This window comes from Carcharhinus amblyrhynchos, chromosome 29, assembly GCF_965287045.1.
Source record: "Carcharhinus amblyrhynchos chromosome 29, sCarAmb.v2.hapA, whole genome shotgun sequence".
NCBI classification, from domain to species: Eukaryota; Metazoa; Chordata; class Chondrichthyes; order Carcharhiniformes; family Carcharhinidae; genus Carcharhinus; species Carcharhinus amblyrhynchos.
Genome location: NC_137352.1, coordinates 22262131 through 22283896, shown reverse-complemented (window position 1 = coordinate 22283896; position 21766 = coordinate 22262131). Strand labels below are relative to the sequence as shown.

General features: G+C 42.6%; 1 protein-coding gene across 1 annotated transcript in view; it reads left to right on the top strand.

Moving 5' to 3' along the window:
- The window catches only part of LOC145359791 (uncharacterized), a 70666-nt gene that overhangs the window by 11658 nt on the left and 37242 nt on the right, over positions 1-21766 (top strand). The window contains exons 6-14 of the mRNA XM_080214569.1: positions 649-775; positions 2843-3042; positions 4916-5128; positions 6178-6323; positions 8498-8625; positions 11409-11562; positions 12224-12356; positions 14214-14387; positions 18434-18560. Coding sequence (XP_080070695.1) covers positions 649-775; positions 2843-3042; positions 4916-5128; positions 6178-6323; positions 8498-8625; positions 11409-11562; positions 12224-12356; positions 14214-14387; positions 18434-18560 — 1402 coding nt within the window. The remainder of the gene's footprint in view (positions 1-648; positions 776-2842; positions 3043-4915; positions 5129-6177; positions 6324-8497; positions 8626-11408; positions 11563-12223; positions 12357-14213; positions 14388-18433; positions 18561-21766) is intronic.

Sequence of the window (21766 nt, the reverse complement as noted above, 5' to 3'; positions counted from 1 at the left end):
TGCCACAAAAACAGAAGATCCCATGGCATTATATGTTGAAAAATAATGGTCTTCCTCTGGCCAATAATTGTCCCTCCGACCAATATTACTAATACAGATTTCTGGTCCCTGTCCCACTGCTGTTTATGGGACCTCGCTGTGTGCAAATTGGTTTCTGCCATTTTCTATTTTACAATAGTGACATTTCAAAAGGAATTCATAGACTATGAAGTGCTTTGGGGGCATCTTGAAAGAATGAAAGGCACGATATAAATTTTGATTTGTTTTATATTTACAGCTTAAATTTATCAATCATGGCTAAATGGGGTGGCACAGCAGTTAACACTGCTGCCTTATGGCACCAGGGACCCAGGTTCAATTCCTGGCTTGGGTCACTATCTGTGTAGAGTTTGCACGTTCTCTTCATGTCTGCATGGGTTTCCGCTGGGTGCTCCGGTTTCCGCCCACAGTCTGAAAGACGTGCTGATTAAGTGCATTGGCCGTGCTAAATTCTCCCTTAGTGTACCCGAAAAGGTACCTGAATATGACGATTATGGAATTTTCGCAGTAACTTCATTACAGTGTTAATGTAAGCCAACATGTGACGCTAATAAAGAAATAATAAAGTCTTTGAGAAGGTGATTTTACTAAGTCTGTTTTTTATTACAGGTTCAGTAACTGAAACTCCATGTAGACCAGGTTCATACTGCGGTCCCATGACGGGGAATGGAGTTATCTGTCCTGGTGGTTACTTCTGTCCACGAGGTTCCCCTACGTACAAGACCCCAGAGCAATTGTACGTACCAACCAGCAGCTTTACTTTCAGTTACATTGGACCAGGTTTCCCCCTCAATATAACAAGGAGATTAATGGTGTTCACTCTTTGTTATGCGTCAAGGATACAGTGACTTGGAGAGATGCTCGGTTACACTTAAATATCCAAAGGTTGAAATCCACGTTACAAAGTTCTGCCATTAGTTTCCCAGCAGGATATTGTGTGCTATGGAGGGTATTAGCTATGAGGAGAGATTGAATAAACTGGGATTGTTCTTCCTGGAAAGATGGCGGCTGATGGGTGAACTGATAGCAGTTTATAAAATTATGAGGGGCATAGAAAAGGTGAACAGTTGGAAGCTTTTTTCCAGGGCAGAAGTGACAATTACAAGGGGACACAAGTTCAACATAAAGAGAGAAAGATTCAGTAGAGATGTGCGGGGGAAGTTTTTTTACACCAGAGGGTGGTGGGGGCCTGGAATGCACTGCCAAGGGAGTGGTTAATGAGTGACATTAAGATTTATCTGGATAGGCACATGAACACCGGGAATAGAGGGATGCAGGCAGTTGGTCTAGGTAGGACAATGTGATCAGCATGGGCCTGGTGATCTGAAGGGCCTGTTCCTGTGCTGTATTGCTCTTTGAAGCCAGCATCTTGCTCTCTGCTGCACCATTAAAAAGCATGGAGTGAAGCATAGGTTTGGTGACAGGAATGCTGCAGAAAACTGGACAGAATCGACTTCCTCCCTGCCCCTGCCCCCTCTATTTTCCTGGTGTATCTGCCTCCGAGCTTGCCACCGCGAGGCTGGGAGGATTCAGCCCTCTTTTGTTTTCCCTCACTGTAAGATTAGCAGCTCACACCTTCAACAATGTACAGCCTAAAATAGCATCAAGATTAAACAGACAAGTGAATGTCAGCAAGCAAAGTCAGCAAAAAAAAAGTATCAGATATTTTGTCCAACAATATTTTTCTGAGTCTTGTTTCAGTGCTAAAATACACTTATAGAAATTAGCACAAAGTTGTTTGTTCAGAATAGTGAAGGCATTCTAACAACCATTTTCGAGAAATCCATGTAAAAATTGCATGGTGCAGGAAAAAAAATTAAGATTTGGCACAGTAAGCTAAAAGCAAAATCATCTCAGGCTCAGAATGTCAGTGCAGGAGTTCCTCAAGATAGAACCTTGGGCCTAACCGTTCTCAGCTGCTTCATCAGTGACCCTCTCTCCAATATAAAGCGGGGATCTTCGCAGATGATTGCACAATGTTTATCTTTCACAATTCCTCAAATACATGCCCTGAATCAGCGTGATCTGAACAACATTCGGTCTTGGGCTGACAAGTGGCAAGTAATATTCATTCCACACACGTGCCGGGCAATGATCATCTCCAGTAATAGAATCCAATCATTTCTCCTTTGAGATTCAATGACATTACCATCACTGAATTCCCCACCAGCAACATCCTGGGGGTTACCATTGACCAAAAACTGCACTATATAAAAGCAGGTCAGAAGCTGGGAATTCAGTGGAGAATAACTCGCCACCGACCACCCCAAAAGGCTGTTTACCATCTCTACAAGACACACATCATCAGATATGATTATGAAAGAACGGCACTTCCACATTCTGTCGTGAAAGGTACAAACACCTCTTTCTCAGTTAGTTGCTCTGAGGGGAGAGCAGGTGTTGTGTAGGCAAAGGCAATTCACAATTTTCATCTTGCAGACTCTCTGAATCGGGCCATACTTAAGAAAAAAAGGCAGGAAAATAAGCTTTTGAAAAGTTATTGCTATTTGGGTGGTGTGGGATTCTGCCATGAAATCCCACAAGTTGCCATTCAAGCTTTGGCAATAATGTTTGAGTAGTTCTCCCACCTGACATACAGGTGCTGTCTTTGCCACCGTTACAGAGTAAGAGTGACATTTCTAGTTTTGTTTAGTTTCCCATTAGTCTTAAAAACAGCCCCAAATTTGGGAAGGTGCTTAAGAAGGGCTGCCCCTTTGGTAGATTAAGAATAAAGTTTGACAAAAGCCCTGTCACACACTATTACTCTGATGAATGTGGTGAGATAATTATCATCTTGTTGCAGGTGTGTTTTCCCATACTTCTGCCCTGCAAATAGTTCTTCAATGCTGCCTTGTGATGGAGGGTACATGCCAGTCAATGTAACAGGGCTAAGGGATCGTCTGGAGAAAGCTTGTTCAATCTGTGAGGCTGGAACCTACAGGAAGGGTTCTGCTGCTGAACTGTACTGTAGCCCTTGTCCAGCAGGCTTCCACTGTCCAGCAGGTAAGTCTGATCAGAACTACTGTAGACACTATCACCCCTATTTGAACTTGGAGCAGACTTTGGACAGGAGAATAAGAGTGGCCACTGGCCTTAGTGACGGTCTGAGGGTGTGAATGAGGCCACCATTTACATTAGAAGGGAGGACCTTAATGGCTTCAGATGGGTGTCTTTGCTGCCTGCCTAGAAGAACCTGTTAAAACTGAAGGCAAGTCATCATGGTGTGCCATTATATGAGGTCAATGTGATTTTAATTCATGGGCTTCATCGACAGACCCAAAATGAACCGAGAACTGGAAACTGAGTGGGGGTGATAGATCAGTCAACAAGAGGCAACTTGGTGGCCCTCAAGCTTAGCCTGCTGACAGGCAAGTTGTGGGACAATGTTGGGAGAATCATGAGAGTGAAGGGTGAGAGGCAGGGGAGGTTTAAACCTTCCTGGTGGGGTAAAGGATGCATTGCCAGTTCTACTGGCCTTACAAGGAAAGTAAAAAAATCTTGCCTGCTTTCTTCTTGCTATCTCATTTTTTGGGGATGGGGGGGAAGAGGCCACATTGGCTTCCCACTCAAGGCTTCAAGTAAAGCCAGTAAAATCAGGGCCAATGTTCCAGTGGAAAGCTATCAGGTTTTCTATTTTGTGTTTAGCTACATGTGAACACGTAGGGCCCTGTTCTTTGCAGAGATAAATAACATGCATGCACATTATACCTGTTTCAGCTGAACAAAATAAGTGACAGCTATTTGCCGTTTCATTTCTCAGGGCAATGCCTTAACTCATCAGAGTCAAACTGTCTTGTTTATATTCCAAATAATCCTCAGCAGTTAACTGTCAATCACCATTAACTACTGCATTCTCTATGCCAGTGTCTCAACCAATCAACCTGCTACCACCTGGATAAAATCTGATTCTTGACCCCATGCATTGCTATTGTGGCATTATTTTAAATGTCAAATGGTGTAATTGATTAGGAGGTAACTTCAGTGTCCAATTAGAGGCCAGCAGCAAAGGCAGATGGCAGCCATGTTAGCATTGCCACTGCCTTGCCAAACAGAGAAGTTCCTCCCAAGGCCAACAGCATCAGCTGATGAAAGGTGCCAGGAAGGGGAAATAAAGGTAATGGACTCACACTGCTGCAAATAGGTCTATTAGAAAATGATTACAAGACAAAAAAAAATCAGCTTTATTTTACCCCACTAAAACCCAACTATTAACATGCATCAAACTGCTTGGGTGACATGGTGGCACAGTGGTTAGCACTGCTACCTTATAGCGCCAGAGACCCGGGTTTGATTCTTGCCTCGGGTGACTGTCTATGTGGCGTTTACACATCCTCCCTGTGTCTGCGTGGGTTTCCTCCGGGTCCTCAGGTTCCCCTCACAGTCCAAAGATGTGCGGATTAGGTTGACTGGCCATACTAAATTGCTCCTTAGTATCAGGAGGACTAGCAATGTAAATATGTGGGGATATGGGGATAGGGCCTGGATAGGATTGTTTCTCGGTGCAGGCTTGATGTGCCGAATGGCCTCCTGTACTGTAGCGATTCTATGTCCATGATTCTATGGAAGTTCAATTGCACACTGGATGGGCTCCTTAACAAGCACCTTGAGGACCATAATGGTCCATTGACTGGTGGCAAATGGTTTTTCCATCCTCCCCGCCCATCTCCCAGCAGCCCTGTGAACATTGCCGTCCCTCGGCACGGGGATTCCAAGATGACTTCCGGGACTGAGAGTTTCAAGTCCTGCCCGCGCTTGGTCCCTATCCCATGGTCCTTTGAAAATCCAGCCCCAGACTTGTTAAATGTTATTGGATTTTTAAACACTGCAGCGGGCACTGTAATGTATTCCTGTTTCATTTATATCTGTTTTCCTTCAGGTTCTGATAACTACTTGTCACATCCTTGCCCAATTGGCTACCACTGCTCTGAAATGACCAGATTCCCAGTGCCCTGCCCTCCAGGGACTTATGGAAACACCAGCCGTGCTAAGCAACACAGCGAATGCTACCCGTGTCCTGAAAATATGTTTAACCATCTGTATGCACAGAAGGCTTGTTTTCCATGTGGAAGTACCTCATATTCAAGCTTAGGTGAGCAACAAAGGGGATAACTAAAACTAAAGACCATATATCCACCAATATGAAGGGAAGCACATCAACATTTGGTGCAGAGAGCACTTGAGAGAAAATTTTCCTGACCTTTGCCTCCCCCCCGCCCTCCGCCTTCCCCCAAACAAGGAATACTCAGTTTCCTGGATGTAAAGGTCAGGGAAAAAGGGCAAAGACTCAGCTTGCTAGGCCTTTGTCTCTTTGATATTGTCCTTTTCTTTCTCAGGGCTTTCCTGAGACAGTAAGGAGTCTCTCAACACCAAGTTAAAGTCCAACAGGTTGATTGGCCGTACAGTGCAGCCAAATAAACCTGTTAGACTTCAACCTGGTGTTGTGAGACTTCTTACTGTGCTTACCCCAGTCCAACGCCGGCATCTCCACATCGTGGTTTCCTGAGATAGCAGAGCTTTTCCTGCAACCTCACTATCCAGCCCACTTTCTGATAGTGCCACACAAAAAGGGTGCCCAGAAAGCGTGGCACTGTGGATGGAAGATCTGCAAATGTCACAGGGTGGGTTTGAAAAGTGTCCCAGAAGTATGAAGACGCACTCAAGAATCTGGTTGGACTACATGCTGGCTTTGCCCTCTAAGCTGTTTCAGAGCAAAGTGTTATGAGACTGTCCCTCCAGGCTGTCTCAGTCCACATCATTCCAGACTTGATTAAGAATCTGACTTCACATGTGCAGTGTCACTTTCAACTGTACAAAGTTTACAATGCTTCACACAGCTGCTAAACAGGCAATGTAAATGCAACTTTACTGGCATCATTGCGTTATCCAAGCGGGACCAATGGCCACCCTCCAGAGAATTATAAAATTGGAGAGAAGAAATACTTAAAAAGAAAAACATTTTCTTGGGCGATTAAAAGATCGGTAGTGGGGGGGGGGTATTTCTGGTTCCAACAAAGCCTTTACAAAAACTCGTCTCGTTCTATGGCCTTTTCCCCCACCGCAACAGGGCTGTAAAATTCCACGCCTGGAGTTTTGGCAATGGTTGAAAGTTATTTGTTTGACTGTCTTTGCCTCGTGCAGGTTCCATGACATGCACGTGCCATGGTTTCAATCGTGCGTTCCAAGAATCGGACGGATCCTGTATCTGTAAGACTGGATACGTTTATTACAACGAAGCAGATCAGAAAAACTCAAATAGCAACAGTGACATGGACTGTTATCCAGAGGTGAGAGAAAATTCTTGTGATTCCAGCAACTCTGAATTCTTATGTTCTTGGGAGTTTGAACGACATTTTTGAGAACAATTGACTTCATTATAGGGAGTCAACAGTCAACAACAGAGCCATGAACTGAAACTCTAGCATTACCTATTAATTCTCTACTTTCACCTGGGCAGGTATCGCGACTGCATATTGTATATGTGGTTAGCTTTGATAGGTTGGTGCTTCTAGTGTAGGGCATCCCACGGAAGGAATACCCCAGGGTTTCAAACAGAGTAATTTGGTCAATGTTTACATATCAAGAAAGCCTGAGCACTTATTCATGGTGCAGTTGACTTTTTTTTTCCTTTCTTTAATCCACTTTGTCAATTTTTATCTTTATTTCCAATGAATCTACATTTTCTACATCTTTCCTTCAATTTCTAAAAAAGTAGCTTTTTGTAAATCATTGACTCGAATCTTAACATTGGAATCTTTGGCTGGCTGCTAAATCCCCCGCCCTCACTGCAATGGGAGAATGGTTTGAATGGAAGGTAAGATCACAAAGATCATCTTTCTGCTGTTTTAACCATTTCTTAACAACATTTAAACAGAACCCCAGAAGAATTTTTCAAATCCACTAAAATGTCAGACACTTAATTTTCACATTGTCAAACAGTACTTTGAAATAGGAAAATGTTTCAAAGCAACAGAGGTAACTGAAAAATGGTTCCAACTTTTCCAAGTCCACAAAGCATATAGATGATGAGCAATGAGATAAAGAGACTTTCCTATCACTTTTTCTCTCAACAACCTGTCCTGGTGCCCCCCCCCCCCCATGCCGACATTATAATTAAGAAAGCCCACTAACACATCTAATTTTTCAGAAGGCTAAGGAAATTTGGCATGTCTGCTACAATTCTCACCAACTTTTACAGATGCACCACAGAAAGCATTCCTCCTGGTTGTATCACAACTTGGTATGGCTTCTGCTCTGCCCAAGACTGCAAGAAACTACAAAAGGTTGTGAATGTAACCCAATCCATCATGCAAACCAGCCTCCCATCCATTGACTGTCTACACTTCCCATTGCCACGGCAAAGCAGCTACCATAATTAGAGACCCCATGCACCCCGGACATTCTCTCTTCCACCTTCTTCCGTCGGGAAAAAGATGCAAAATGCTGAGGGTACATACCAACCAACTCAAGAACAACTTCTTTCCTGCTGCTGTCAGATTTTTGAATGGACCTACCTTGCATTAAGTTGACTTTCTCTATGCCTTAGCTACGACTCTAACACTACACTCTCATTTCCTTTTCTATGAACAGTATGCTTTGTATTGCACGCAAAGAATATTTTTCACTTCTATACGAATACATGTGACAATAAATCAAATTTAAAAAAACAAAAAAAAACTTTAAAGTTGTTTAGTCCCAGTTTTTAAAATTCTCAATCAACGGGCAGGATTTTCCATGCAACCCATGTTTTGTGGTGATGGAAGTGGCCCGTCAATGGCCAGTGGTGGAATCTTCTCAAGGTCCTCCCTTTGCCAACAAGAATGCCTGTTGAATGCGCACTTCGCCTTCGGAAGATGGGAGGTGATGGCCTAGTGGTATTATTGCTAGACCTGCTAATCCAGAAATTCAGCTAATGTTCTAGGGACTTGGGGGTTCAAATCCTGCCACAGCAGATGGTAGAATTTGAATTCAATAAAAAAAATTTGGAATTAACAATATACACTGATGACCATGAAACCATTGTCGATTTCGGAAAAACCCATCTAGTTCACTAATGAACGTCCTTTTTAAGGAAGGAAATCTGCTGTGCTTACCTGGCTTGGCCTTTATGTGACTCCAGAGCCACAGCAATGTGGTTGCCTCTCAACTGCCCTCTGAAAATGGAGGGCAGTTAGGGATGGGCAATAAATGCCAGCCAGCGTTGCCCACGTCCCGTAAAATGAATTAACAATAAGATTCTGCTGGTGTGAATGACCGGAAACTTCCAGCCACTGTATCATCCGCACCCAAGAATATTATAAGGAGATTTGTTCCATTTCAAACTCATGATAACATCAGATTTGTTATAATTGAGACAAGCAGGATGCAACAATTAATTAACGTTTACGTGGCTATCCTTTTAGATTTGCATATTCTGGATATTTAAGTTTTTTACTCGTTCTTGTGTCCTGTCTCTCTCCAGGTGAATGAGCGCTGCAGTGTTGGTGAGGCTCGGCTGGCTTCTACAAGAAGATGTGTTTTCCCGGAGCAGCATAACTGCACTCCAGCGTGTGGGAAATACGGGGGCAAGCTGGACGTGGAGCTGGGAATGTCAGTCACACAGATATACCTACCTATTGCAGCAGCTCTGGAGAAATACACTTGCAATAATATTGTGTGCAATCATGTAATGAAGTGGTGGCAAAATAGTATTGTCAGTGGACTAGTAATCCAGGATACCCAGGGTAATGCTCTTGTGGCACAGCAGTTGGAATCCACCACTCTAAGGACCCGGGTTTGAATCCCACCATGGCAGATAGTGGAATTTGATTTCGATAAATATCTGAAATTAGAATTTTAATGATGTCCATGAAACCATTGTAGTAAAAATTCACCTGCTGCACTATTGTTCTTACCTGGTCTGGCCTACATGTGACTCCAGACCCACAGTAACATGGTTGCCTCTCAAATACCATCTTAAATCATAGAAACCCTATAGTTAAGAAAAATGGCATTCGGCCCATCGAGTCTGCACCAACCACAACCCCAGCCAGGCCCTTTCCCAGTAGTTCCATTTATTTACCCTGCTAATCCCCCCTTGACACTAAAGGTCAATTTAGCATGTCCAATCCACCGAACCCTAATGGCCTAAAAAGCCACTCAGTTCATGGAAATTAGCAATGGGCAACAAATGCTGGCTTTGCCAGCATCTCAAAAAATAATTTAACAATTGTTTATTGTCAACTTCTTCCATTATAAATTCCTACATTGATATTAATTTTAGAAATTGCAATAAGGTGCTGAGGGACTGACTGAAGGGTACAGTTACAGGGTGGCAGTGGCTTCATTATGAATGTGAGCAGAAGAGTTCATACAAACAGTATAAAAATAAGGAAAATACATAACATTAAAATGGGGATTGAATTATATCAATCCTAGTCCTTTAATACTCTGGCCTTTAATCTCACTCATTTGACCTACCTATATCACTTTGTAGATTCTTTGTATCCTCCTCACAGCTTACTTGCCTACCCATTTTCCTATAATCAACAAATTTGGCTGCAAGTGCCCTGATCACTGCATCTAAGTCATAGTATAGACCTGAACAATTCAGACTCCAGCACTGATCCCTATGGGGATTAGTTACAGTTCGCCAAGTTTAAAATGCTCATTTATCCCAACATTTCCTATTATTTAGCTAATCTTCTATCCACATTAATATATCCCTCCGAACACCATGAGCTCTGAATTTGTGTAAGCTTATTGAGTACCTTTTAGATATTCAAATACACTACATCTACTTGTCCCCCTTTATCTATAGTTTTCCAATCCACTAGGACCTCTGCTGAATCTAAGGAATTTTGGAAGATTATAAACACTGCATCCACTATCTCTGCCTCTATTTCTTTAAGGTTATAGAATTCAGGCCACCAGGCCTACTTACTTGTCAGACTTTTATGCCATTAGTTTTCCTCATACCTTTCTCTAGACATTGTAATTGTTTTAAGTTCCTCCATTTCTTTAGTTTCTTGATTTTCTCCAACTCTTGGGATAGAACATATTGTTCTAAGAAACTGTTCCAAGTACACTCTATGAACTCATCCTCCAGACTATCAGTGCCAGTTTGATTGATCAAATTTCTATGAAGATTAAAATTGCCCACAATTATTACAGTACTTTTCTTACAAACTCTTAATACTCCTTGGTTTATACTCCTACAGTCCAATAGTTCAGTTAGTACATAAGATGGCATCTACAACAGTGAAGCATTCAGAATCCCCGAATTATGCAGCGTAGAAGTGGCCTTCGGCCCATTTAGTCTGAACCGACACATTAGAAACACCTAAACCCTCACCTAATCCCATCTGCCAGCACTTGGCCTATAGCCCTGAATGTTATGATGTGCCAAGTGCTCATCCACGTACTTTATAAAGGATGTGAGACAATCTGGCTCCTAGGCAGTGCATCCCAGACAGTCACCTCGCATCCCCCCAAACGTCCTGTCCCCCCCACCTAGAATCTATGTCCGCTCGTGACTGACCCTTCAACTAAGGGGGACAGCTGCTCCTTATCCACTCTACCCAGGTGTCTCAAAATCTTGTACCCTTGGTCAGGTTGCTCCTCAGTCTTCTCTGCTCCAATTAAAAACAACCCAAGCCTATGCAACCTCTCTTCATAAATTAAATATTCCATCCCAGGCAGCATCCTGGTCTATCTCCTCTGCACCCACTCCAGTGCAATCACATCCTTCCAATCGTGTGATGATCAAAACTGCACACAACACTCTAGCTGTGGCTTCACCAAAGTTCTATACAACTTCAACATGACTTCCCTGCTTTTGTAATCTATGCCTCGATTGATAAAGACAAGTGTCCCATATGCCTTTTTGATCACCCTACTAACATGTCCTTTTGCTTTCAGAGATCTATGGACGAACATGCCAGGGTCCATTTGTTCCCCAGAACTTCCTAGTGCCCTACCATTCATTGAGTATTTTCTTGTCAAACTACTCCTTCCAAAGTGTGTCACCTCACACTTTTCAGGGTTAAATTCCATCTGCCACTTATCTGTCCATTCCATCTATATCTTCTTGTAACCCAAGACAATCCATCTCACTGTTAACCATCTGGCCTCTCCCTCAATACTGTCTAGATTTTGTGCTCAATTCCCTGGACAAAGGCATATACTTATAACTTCCAACATGCAAATCGTAGCTGATTGGTAAGATATTGGAGAATGTTGAGCATCCATATCCCAGGAGAAAACCAGCAAGGACTGAAAATAACCATTTATCCTTGAACACACTCATCCCACTTCTGAACATGTTTTAACCTATGTAGAAATTTTAGATTTGTACTTTCCACCAGTGCCTGAGGTTAGCTTTCTTATTCCAGATGCCATTGTAATAAATACATCTCTGCTGAAGAGCTCTGTGACAGAGTCTGTGTGGCCAGAATTGTGAATATCTCTGCAAGAAGTCAACCTACTGGGGAGCTCATATTAACCAGTCAGAATGGACCAGGGGTGACCAGGGACCATACAAACTGGGTGAGTCATCAAAATGAAAATCTTTTGTTCTATTCCTTCCTCCCTTTGTATCAGTTATCCACGTCATAATACTGCTCTGAAGGTAAGCCATCTTTGCAAGGCTTCATTTACCGAATTAGTGGCCTTGAGTAATTGTCCTTTTACTGTTAAGGGAATTTGCAGTAAAACCCCAGAAACAAGCAGCATTTGTTCAATAGGGTGCAACAGAAGATTGGATCTTTCTTGCTGTTGATCCGGAAGGAATTCCTCCAGTATAAACAAAAATGTAACAAAAAACTTACTTCAATTTAGAAATAGAAGAAAAGGTTTAATAAAGAAACTTCATTGCTCCAAACTTGAGGCCACACCCTGGGCCATTCCCAGTTCCCCACAATTCCCAACAGGATATTGAATTTGATGATCAGCCACGACCAAAATGGAACAGCAGGCTCGAAGGACTGAATGGTCTACTCCTGCTTCTATTTTCTATGTTCCTATGAGGATGGTTATGACATGGAAGAGATTAAATGACAAGGGATGAGGATTTAAAGAAGTAGTGTTGCAATAAAAATACTAATTGCATCGCAAATGTTGTGCAATCCTTCGCTTGTTTGTTTTTTCTTTAATGATTCCTTCTCTTCATTGACCAATTAGGTAACGTTGGTATATTTTATCTTTTTAGATTGTTGCTGATGTGCTGGGTCCAGAGGAACACATTTCCAATAGTCCTACAGTTCTGTTTATTGTTTTTGAGCCCACTGGGATTTTTGGTTTGATTTTATCTGGAAAGAATGTGGTTGACAAGTTCCTAACAGGTCAGTGACCAAAGTGAGTTAAGCTCTGATTTGCTGTGGCAGCACCAGGTACTGTTGCCATAATCAGAGACCCAGAAAATATTAAACTATACCACCATGGCACAGGCATCAATTTCTTCACAAGTATTCCTAATGGGCCATTTCATATTGACCATTTATGTAATGGGAGATACAGATTAAATGATGCGCTGATGATATAATGAAATGTTTTTCTGTAGTTTAAAAAGTTTTTACCGTTTGCTTCCAGGGCGTTGAGAGTCAGGATGGGATTTTGTATTTATTGTGAGTCTTAATCCTCAACTAGGAGAGATTATAAAGCATTACAAAAGCTTCGTCAGCTATTATAGTTATACAATAGGGGCGCAATTTTACCGGCACATCCACCTGAGATTCGTACAATCCCACCCAAGACCAACAGAGAATGCCATTCCCTGAGCCTCACTCGCCCCTGGAATCGGGGCAGGCGTGAGAAAATTCTGGCCTTGATCTTAAAATAAACTGCTCTCCCTCCCAGGACTAAACAAGTTATCTCAGAATAAGGTATAATTGCTAGGTGCAATGTTTCAGAGATAACTCCTCTGAGTTCATCCCTCTCAGTGCATAGAATTCCCCGTTGATGAATTCTAGAGAACATAAGGTCCGGTACAAGGTACAAAGTAGGTGTACAACATTTTATAATGGTTACTTCACATTTAATTATAAGTTAAATTCTAGATTACTTTATGGTTACAATACTGCAAAGTAAATAAATTAATCCATCTAAAATATAAATGCAAAATAAACTAATTCACCCAAAAGTAAATTACAAGATATCTATCCACCTAAAAATAAATGTATATTTTAAAAAAAGTTAAGTTTATGCTCTCAATCAAAATATAAAGCATTGTTTCCATCTTGCCTCCACTAAGAGATGTACAAGATCTCTACTGTGTCAGCCAAGCAGACCTAATTAGAGCCTAATTTATAGAAAATAATTTGCTTTAAGGTTAATATTATCATTATTTAAAGTTTAAAAGTTCATTCGTGTCACAAGTAGGCTTCCGTTAACACTGCAATGAAGTTACTGTGAAAATCCCCTAATCGCCACACTTTCAGGTACACTGAGGGAGAATTTAGCATGGCCGATGCAACTAATCCGCCTGATGTTTGGACTGTGGAAGCACCCAGAGAAAAGCACATAGACACGGGGAGAATGTGCAGACTCGTACCAACAGCGACCCTAGTTGGAAATTGAGCCTGAGTCCCTAGCATTGTAAGGCAGCAGTGCTAACCACTGTACCACCATGCATTATCATATTCTAAAGTTTTTTGCTTCAGAATTCTTGGACCAATTGATATGTTGGGTTTTTTGTGTATGTCGATGTCCTCAGCTGGCTGAAAATAACCTGTGTAGTGAAGCCTCCTCAAAGTTTTCTTCATCTATAGTGTGTAATGTTGTCTCCTTCCATTCTTGGCAAAATTCACTTTTTCATCAGCTGAGTTAAATCCATAACACCATAATTTGGCAGATAGCTTCATAGTGTAAAGAATGAGAAGTGAATGGGTGTTAATTTGAGAAACTTACTTATTTGCAAGGCTGTTTTATGCTCCGAAGCTGTTGAAGATTGTTCCTTCAGTTTACAATGCAATATGAAATGTTTGAATTACTGACATAAATCTGCCCCTCATTGTATAATCAAGCCCCAACTTTAACCCACCTAACAGGGGCACGTTCAGATTGGAGCATAAAATTAAGCAGGATGTAAAACGTGGATCCAAACCACACCCACCAGGTTGGTTAAGTTAAAATCAGAGCTTCAGCATTCATCATACAGATCAGCATTAAGTCGAGCACTGTCTTCATTTTTCTCCACACAGAAACTGAGTGGCCTGATAGGTTTCAAAACCCACGATTCTTGACAAAAACGGCAAGCTCTTCACAAAAAACCATTTCCGCTGGTACAAGTGGTGAAATTCCCAAAATTCCAAATCCCATTGTCTGTCTGAGGCCAAAAGATTTAATCCTCTTCAAACTCAGCATCCATCAGAGCAGTGAGTGTCAGTCTCCTGTGATATAAATCTTTATATTTGAAAGAACTAAACTTGATGTTTTCTTTCCAATGGCTGCTGTCCAATTTATCCCATTTCTTTTCTTTGATGCCTTTTCAGCTTCAGCCAAGTCTCACCCTCAGATGACTTCTTCAGGTGTAATGTTTTGTCAATGATTGATAACAGCAAACAGCTTGCTATTGTTCTCTAATTCAGTACCTGTTCTACTTCTTAAACTGTGAATGTATTTCCTCCTTTGTCTCACCTTTGCACTCTTGTGCTCAATTTTACCAGTCATTACCAGATGTTCTAGTTTCTCTTTCCTAAGTACACGCTCAACAAACTGTAGTTGTCTCCTGGTGATCATTTATAGAAGTTCTTGTGCGCCTATTGTAGTGTTTGGTATAGATGGGGTTACTGTGGGACTGGAGAACAGTATTGCCTACGGTATGATGTAGAGAGACACATAATTGTAATTAGAAGACAAAATTGTAAAGAGGAATTCACATAGAAGTCAGCAAACTTCTTGGGTTCGTAGGAAATGGATTCTGAGTCAGAGGATGTGCCTCTGGAGTCGACTGTAAGGCAGCAGATGCAGAGTGTCCAGCACGAGGCCCTTGAAGATTTGGCGGGTGGGTGCTCTGGTATGAACTGTGGAGGTGTCCATCCAGACCATGAGTTCTGCGATCACATATTCTTCAGAGTGCCATGCTTCCTCCAGGGACAGACTGGCAACTGACCTAGAGGGGAAAACGCATTGCAGTCGCAATCTTCAGGATGTGCTCCAACCTGTAAACCATTACCCCGGCTCTGATCTCAGTGGCAGAGACTCAGCGCATCATGGTAACTGGCAAGTTTGGTCATACGTCCAGTTGTTGTAAGCTCATTGGTTGGCAGAGAGGATCAGCTGGTCTAGTGACGGAGGGAGCAACAGCTGCCTCCATTTGGAAGTTCTAACGAGAGCAGCATTAACTTCCATCCACCAGCCATTGACATAGGCCTCGACCATTGCCATCGCGACGGAAGGCTCTCATGCATGTCAGAGAGAGTCTCCTGGAATTGTGGACCGCAGCCACATGGAGGATGCCCGCCGAGGTTACTCAGAGTAAAGGAGGTGGCAGATCAGCTGCCTCTCTCCAGTGCAGCCACAATAGAAGGGGACACTGCCCTGGAGCACTCGTAAATGTTATACTAAATATCTACATTAGTCACAAGGAGGGGCACATGGATGATCTTCTGATGCAATGACTCCTTTGAAGCTTCTGGATAAAGGTACATCTCACATTCCCTTATACTGAAATTGTTATCAATTGCTGCAGCTATGTGACTCGTGTCTGGAGGCTGAGGGAAGCAATAAAATGCTGAGGGAGGGCAAGAGAAATAGTGTTCATGTTTAGGGTGATGGATAAATGTGTGGATATATGGGTGACAGAACTCTCATAGCACATGGGAAAAGGAAGGTGATGTATTCCCCAACATCCTCCTGTAGCAATGGCTAGAGACAGTACTGAAACTTTTGCTGTCTTAAGGTATTCCTGGTGTCACAGCTGCCCACTCAATGACAGCCAGGGCCATCAGCAGGTGCATTGCTGTGGTGCCTCAAACCTTCAACTCCCTTGTCCTCAGAAGATTGGCCTCCATCTGACATGGGTATCTCCCCTTTGGATTGCAATATTATGGAGTACACAGCACACCATGACCATCAGGGATACAGGTGACGGAGAGTATTGCAAAGCTCCTCCCGTTATGTCCAGCCATCTGAATCTCATCTCCAGGAGACTGATAGTCTACTCCATAGTGGCCCCGGTATTGCCATTGCTCTCACTACCCTCCTCTTCACCTCAGTTCTGTGCACTCTCACATCATTAGCCATCTTTTCAGTCCCCTATTAGCCATCTCTCCAAGGAACCAGGGTCAGTGAATAAGTATGGAATCTGAGAGCTCCAAAGGATAGAGGAGTCGTGACTTCTGTCTGGGTACCCAGACACACCATGATTTGCCAATGATACAGCAGCTGAAGCCCTTTCTGGTGATGAAGATTAGGGCTGTCCAATGGGAGACTTTATGACAATGTGCATACAATCGATGGCTCCCTGCAGCTAAGGGAAACCTGCAATTGCAGCAAGTCCTAGGCATTCAACTCATGAAGATATAACCCCCTGCCCTTCAAAACATTGCATATGTGAACATCTTAATGCAAAGGTGTGCAACGTACAATGTAATGAAGTCTCCAGTGGCTGTTGGAATAAGACTGTTGCAAAGATGTTCAACATGACAGGGACTTTTAATGCAACAGGCATCAGGTGGCCACAAAGACATTTAGATGAGATCCCTCTCCTGCAAGTGTGCCACAGAGTGAAATTACTGAAAATCTTGAAAGCCTGCATTGAATCTCAATCAGTTGCAGGTAGCTTTTATACTCCAGTTTTTAAAAACATTTTTATTTATCAGTGTTATATGTAGGCTTGTATTAACACTGCAATGCAGTTACTGTGAAAATCCCCTAGTCACCACACTCCAGCTCCTGTTCGGGTACACTGAAGGAGAATTTAGCGTGGCCAATCCACCTAACCAACGGGTCTTTCGAACTAAGAGGAAAGCTGAGCACCCAGAGGAAAGCCACGGAGAGACAGGGAGAACGTGCAGACTCCCACAGAGATAGTGACCCAAGCTGGGAATCAAACCCAGGTCTCTGGCGCTGAGAGGAAGCAGTGCTTACCAGTGTGCCGTGGTGCTGCTCAGGAGGATATGTCTATCTGACCGTCTGCTGAGGGTCTTTGAGTGCCTCCTGATCCTTGAGGTTTAGCAATGCTCTTCCCTTGCTGCAATGCTAAAGCATCCTGAGCCTCCATGTATCCCCTTCTTTCTCTCACCCTTATCCTGCTCCTCCTCCTAATCTGGAGGTTGTACAATCCTCGGCAGAGGAAATGACCAAGAAAAATCTCACTTAGAAGAATTCTCTGAATTAAAGGGAAGTCCTCCATCTCAAATGGTCTCCAATTGGCTCCTCTGGTCGTTTCATGAGCATTCCCAGTTGTTACCCACGTATTAAATGCAAAGTTGGGACTCTGGTCTCAGCCACACTTTTGAAATCTGCCTAAACAATCTTGGTCATTAAAAAACAGGTTCTCCACATGACATGGTTCTCTCCCTGTCTGTGTATTGTTGCTGTCAGTTGTGTTGTTAATGGCCTCAATTATTTCCTTAATTGACATTTAGATAACACAGATGGGTTTCTGACTTTTTGACATATCATTCAAGCCCACAATTCTGTTGCCTTTAATTTATCTTGCATTGTCTTGCTTATATTCCAAATATCACATCCATTATTCATCTTGATTAGATGACTTATCCCTTGTTTGGGTTTCTCAGTTAAGACAAATTGTTTACTGCACATTTCATGATTGATGTTTCATGTAACCCCCCATGGTGTTTAAAATGCTCTTGACTCAGAATGGGGCAGTTTACCTCTACAATTTCCAAACTCTGATGCTCTGCTACCAAGTTGCAGCTTTTCCCATCACCATTCTGTTTGGCCCTATAAGACTAACATTACAATCTCTCTTATTCCATCCCAAAACATACCTTCCTCTTGTCCTTATTCAAATTGGTCAAAATGATGTCTATGGCAGAGTCAAGATAGTGAACAATTAAAATATTGACATTCATGAGCATTTATCTGTGCCAATCACAACATTTGGAGAAATGACTTTCCAAGGAGGCTCTAGTGGCAAGGCAACTCCTGGCATAATGTTTTGTGAAATGGGTTAATATCTCCACTTCAATAGTGAACATAGGACTATCAGGATAGGCTCATTAAGCTTGTGTTTTTTGAACACATTAAACTGCTGGGCTGCTCTGTTGAAGGGTCATCCTGATTCAAAACGTTGGCTCTATTCTCCCTCCACAGACGCTGTCAGGTCTGCTGAGATCTTCCAGCATTTTCTCTTTTTGTTAATTTCTATCTTCTCCCTGAGTAACTGGCTTCGAGTAACTGAATATTGCATTCTACTCTAAGGACAGTTAGATTTTTTTTGTCTCTTCAACAGATCGCAGTTTGAGTCACTACCCTGTCTACCAGAAAGACCATCTTTTCAACACAAATTCAGATTGGGACTTTGGGCCCTTCAGGAAGTTGGATCATTTTATTAGGGAAACCAATTTCAACGTTTCCAGGTGACAATATTTTATTTGCGTTTTGATTGATAGCAGAGTTTCATTTCCTGTCAATCAGCTGATGCTCTTCATCATTTTTCTTTCTGGTTATCTGAAATGATCTAAATATGATGGTCACTCGTTATTTCTAACATAGGATCTGTTTAAAGTTCAAAGTCTATTTATTAGTGTCACAAGTAGGCTTACAGTAATGCTGCAATGAAGTTACTGTGAAAATCCCCTAGTTGCCACGCTCCATCACCTGTTCGGGTACACTGAGGGAGAATTTAGCATGGCCAATGCACTAACCAGCACATCTTTCTGGCTGTGGAAAAAACAGGAGCACACACAGACACGGGGAGAACGTACAAACTCCACAGAGACCGTGACCCAAGCCAGGAATCAAACTCGGGTCCCTGATGATGTGAGGCAGCAGTGCTAACCACTTTGCCATGGAAACTATTCTGTTATAAGTAGATTTTTGACGACTGGCCTTTTTTAAATCCAGTTTAGCATGAGGTGCGTGAGCAATGCATTCTGTCTTGCTCTTTCCCATATATGAACATTCTCTCACACACACATTCACAGGCCTGAGTTTTACAGGGCAGTTCTGACCCCCTTTATAAGCCAGAAAGAACATGAGCAACCCTTTCCAGCTGTTTCTAGGGGCCCTAAACTCATTCCGTGGCAAGCAGGTAATTCACTGCTGCCATCAGGGACTGGATCCTGCCACCAGTCAGTTGGAGAGTTAGTAGTTCTTTTGTTCCTGCAGTGCCATTTGGAATAGTGGCCACTGCTGGGCCTGCACCCGAATGCTGCTCTGGATCCCGAGTAAGTGGATTCAGAATCACCGGGGCCTATCAGACAGATCCTGAATGAAGGGAGAGTGAGCATGGTTGTTGAGAGAGAGTAGAAAGAGTGCTGTAAGGGAGGGCCATCTCAGTCACAAGGTGCCAAATTAGGAGGGCCTTCCCTCCCCATGTCACTCCCCCTAACCCATAAGAAAGTTGCCAATGTACAGTTCACAATATGGCAAAGTTAGATCTGTTACCAGATGGCTCCACATCTGATATTTTGATCCCTAATCCACATACATTAGGAATTACCTGTGGGAGCCTGTGTTCATTACTTTCCCAATCTGCAGCAGCCTCGTAGTGAAAGAGATGCAAAAGTCCGGTTTGTTTGAATATTCTTTCCCAGCCGCCCCTCAACCTACCATGTTTTCTCTCCAAGGGCACACAATCCCCAAACATGATAACATCACCACTGATATGGTGTCATTACCTTGTGTGTGATCTATCATATAATGCATGCTACAAAGGTGTCTGGTATTGATAGCTTCCCATCATTCTCGTGTTATAATCCAGGTCGAAAACTCCAAGGTGTTTTATAAAGTCAGTCCAGATCATAGGTTTTGCACTTAGAATTTTGGCACGGGTAAGCATAAAGATGTTTCACCCCAGGTATGACTTCAATGACCCACTAGGGAGCTTTTATCAAACAAAGTTTATTTAAAAGTATAGTTAACTCCTAGAAAAAGAATAATAACTTTTACCAATTACAAAGAAGGAGAAAAACAATCATGATATTATATAAACCTGAATAGTTAACTACGGTGTTCCAACACAACATTCTTACCAACATACACTGCAGTTTTGGTTTAGCACAGAAAATAGAGTGCTCACGTGATGCTGCATCTTGCAGCTTTCCAACCTCCTCTGTGGTTTACTCTTTTGGATGGTGAGTTGAAAATGCCTGGTACTCTCAACACACTGAAAAAGACAGTGGCATTCCTTCCCTCTAGTTACTGGCTAACCAGCCACCAAGAGCTAAATCTCCAATTCCAGGAAGAAAGACACAAACACTATAGGCTGGAGTCCAATAGCTTCTGCCTAGCCAGCAGGCAAGCTGAAAGTAAAGAGCCCTGGATTTTCCCCAAAATATCAACTGATCTTGACCTGTCAATCAACCTTCCCCTGACAATTCAAAAGGGTCGCAAAATTCCAGAACATTGCATTAGGCCTAGATTAAAAATAAACCAAAAGCCTATTACATGACGCCAGCAACATTAAAAGGACAGACAGCTCGCTGCCTGCCTAGAACTGCAGAGAACATGCTTAAAGTATATTTCTTAAACGCACTTAGAATCACATAAGAAGAAATCCCACCTCCACCACCCAGCAATGCCAGAGATGGAGGGAAGAGGCTATTAACATGCCCTTTATTAGCCACCTAAGGACCGCAATTAGCCTCATGATGGGAGCCTTCACTGTCAGTGGTAAATTAAAAAAAACACTCCTGGCAAGAACTTGATGGGCATTGCCATTGTAACCAATTTTTCCACCCACCCTCTCCCATTTCTCAATCTGTTTCCTGAAGGCAACTCACTGCCACCTTCTCAATTAAGAATGAAAAATAACTGCTGACCTAGTCAGTGATCCCCTCATCCCATGAATAAAAATAATTACCTTTATGTAGCACCTTTCATGACCATAAGGCCATTGAAATACTGTTATAATGTTAAAATGCCCCAGTTTCCTCCCGCAATACACACAGCAGCTAATTCACACACAGCAAGCTCCCAGGAATGCTAGGTAATGTGATCATGGCCAAGTAATATAATTGTAATGATGATTGAGGGATAATTATTGGCCAAGATGCCAAGGATAATGCCTGTCCTGTTTGAAACTGTGCCATGGGATCTTGTACATTCACCTAAGGGGAAAGACGTGCCCTCAGTTTAACATCTCACCCAAAGACCTGCAGAAGTGCAGTACTACAGTGTCGGCATAAATTATTGTGCTGGAGTCCCGGAGTGGGACTTGAACTCATAACCTTCCTACTCTGATGTGAGAGCATTACCAAGTGAGCCACAGCTGATATTTGAACAAATTAGTGCTGCTGCCTCACAGAGCCAGGGACCTGGGTTCAATTCTGGCCTTGGGTGATGATATGTGTGGAGTTTGCAGGTTCTCCCTGTGTCTGTGTGGGTTTCCTCCTGGGTGCTCCGATTTCCCACCACAGTCCAAAGATATCCAGATAGGTTGATTGGCTGTGTCAGGAGGAATGGCAGGTGTTATTCGGCTTTTATTTAAACACCTGGCAAGCATTCCAGTTTAATCAGATAAACAAGAACAGTAATCAACTCTTTAATTCATTCAGCTATTTGTTCGTTTATTTAACACATCCAATACCAACTCAGCCTTAAACAGTTGCAACTCAATCAC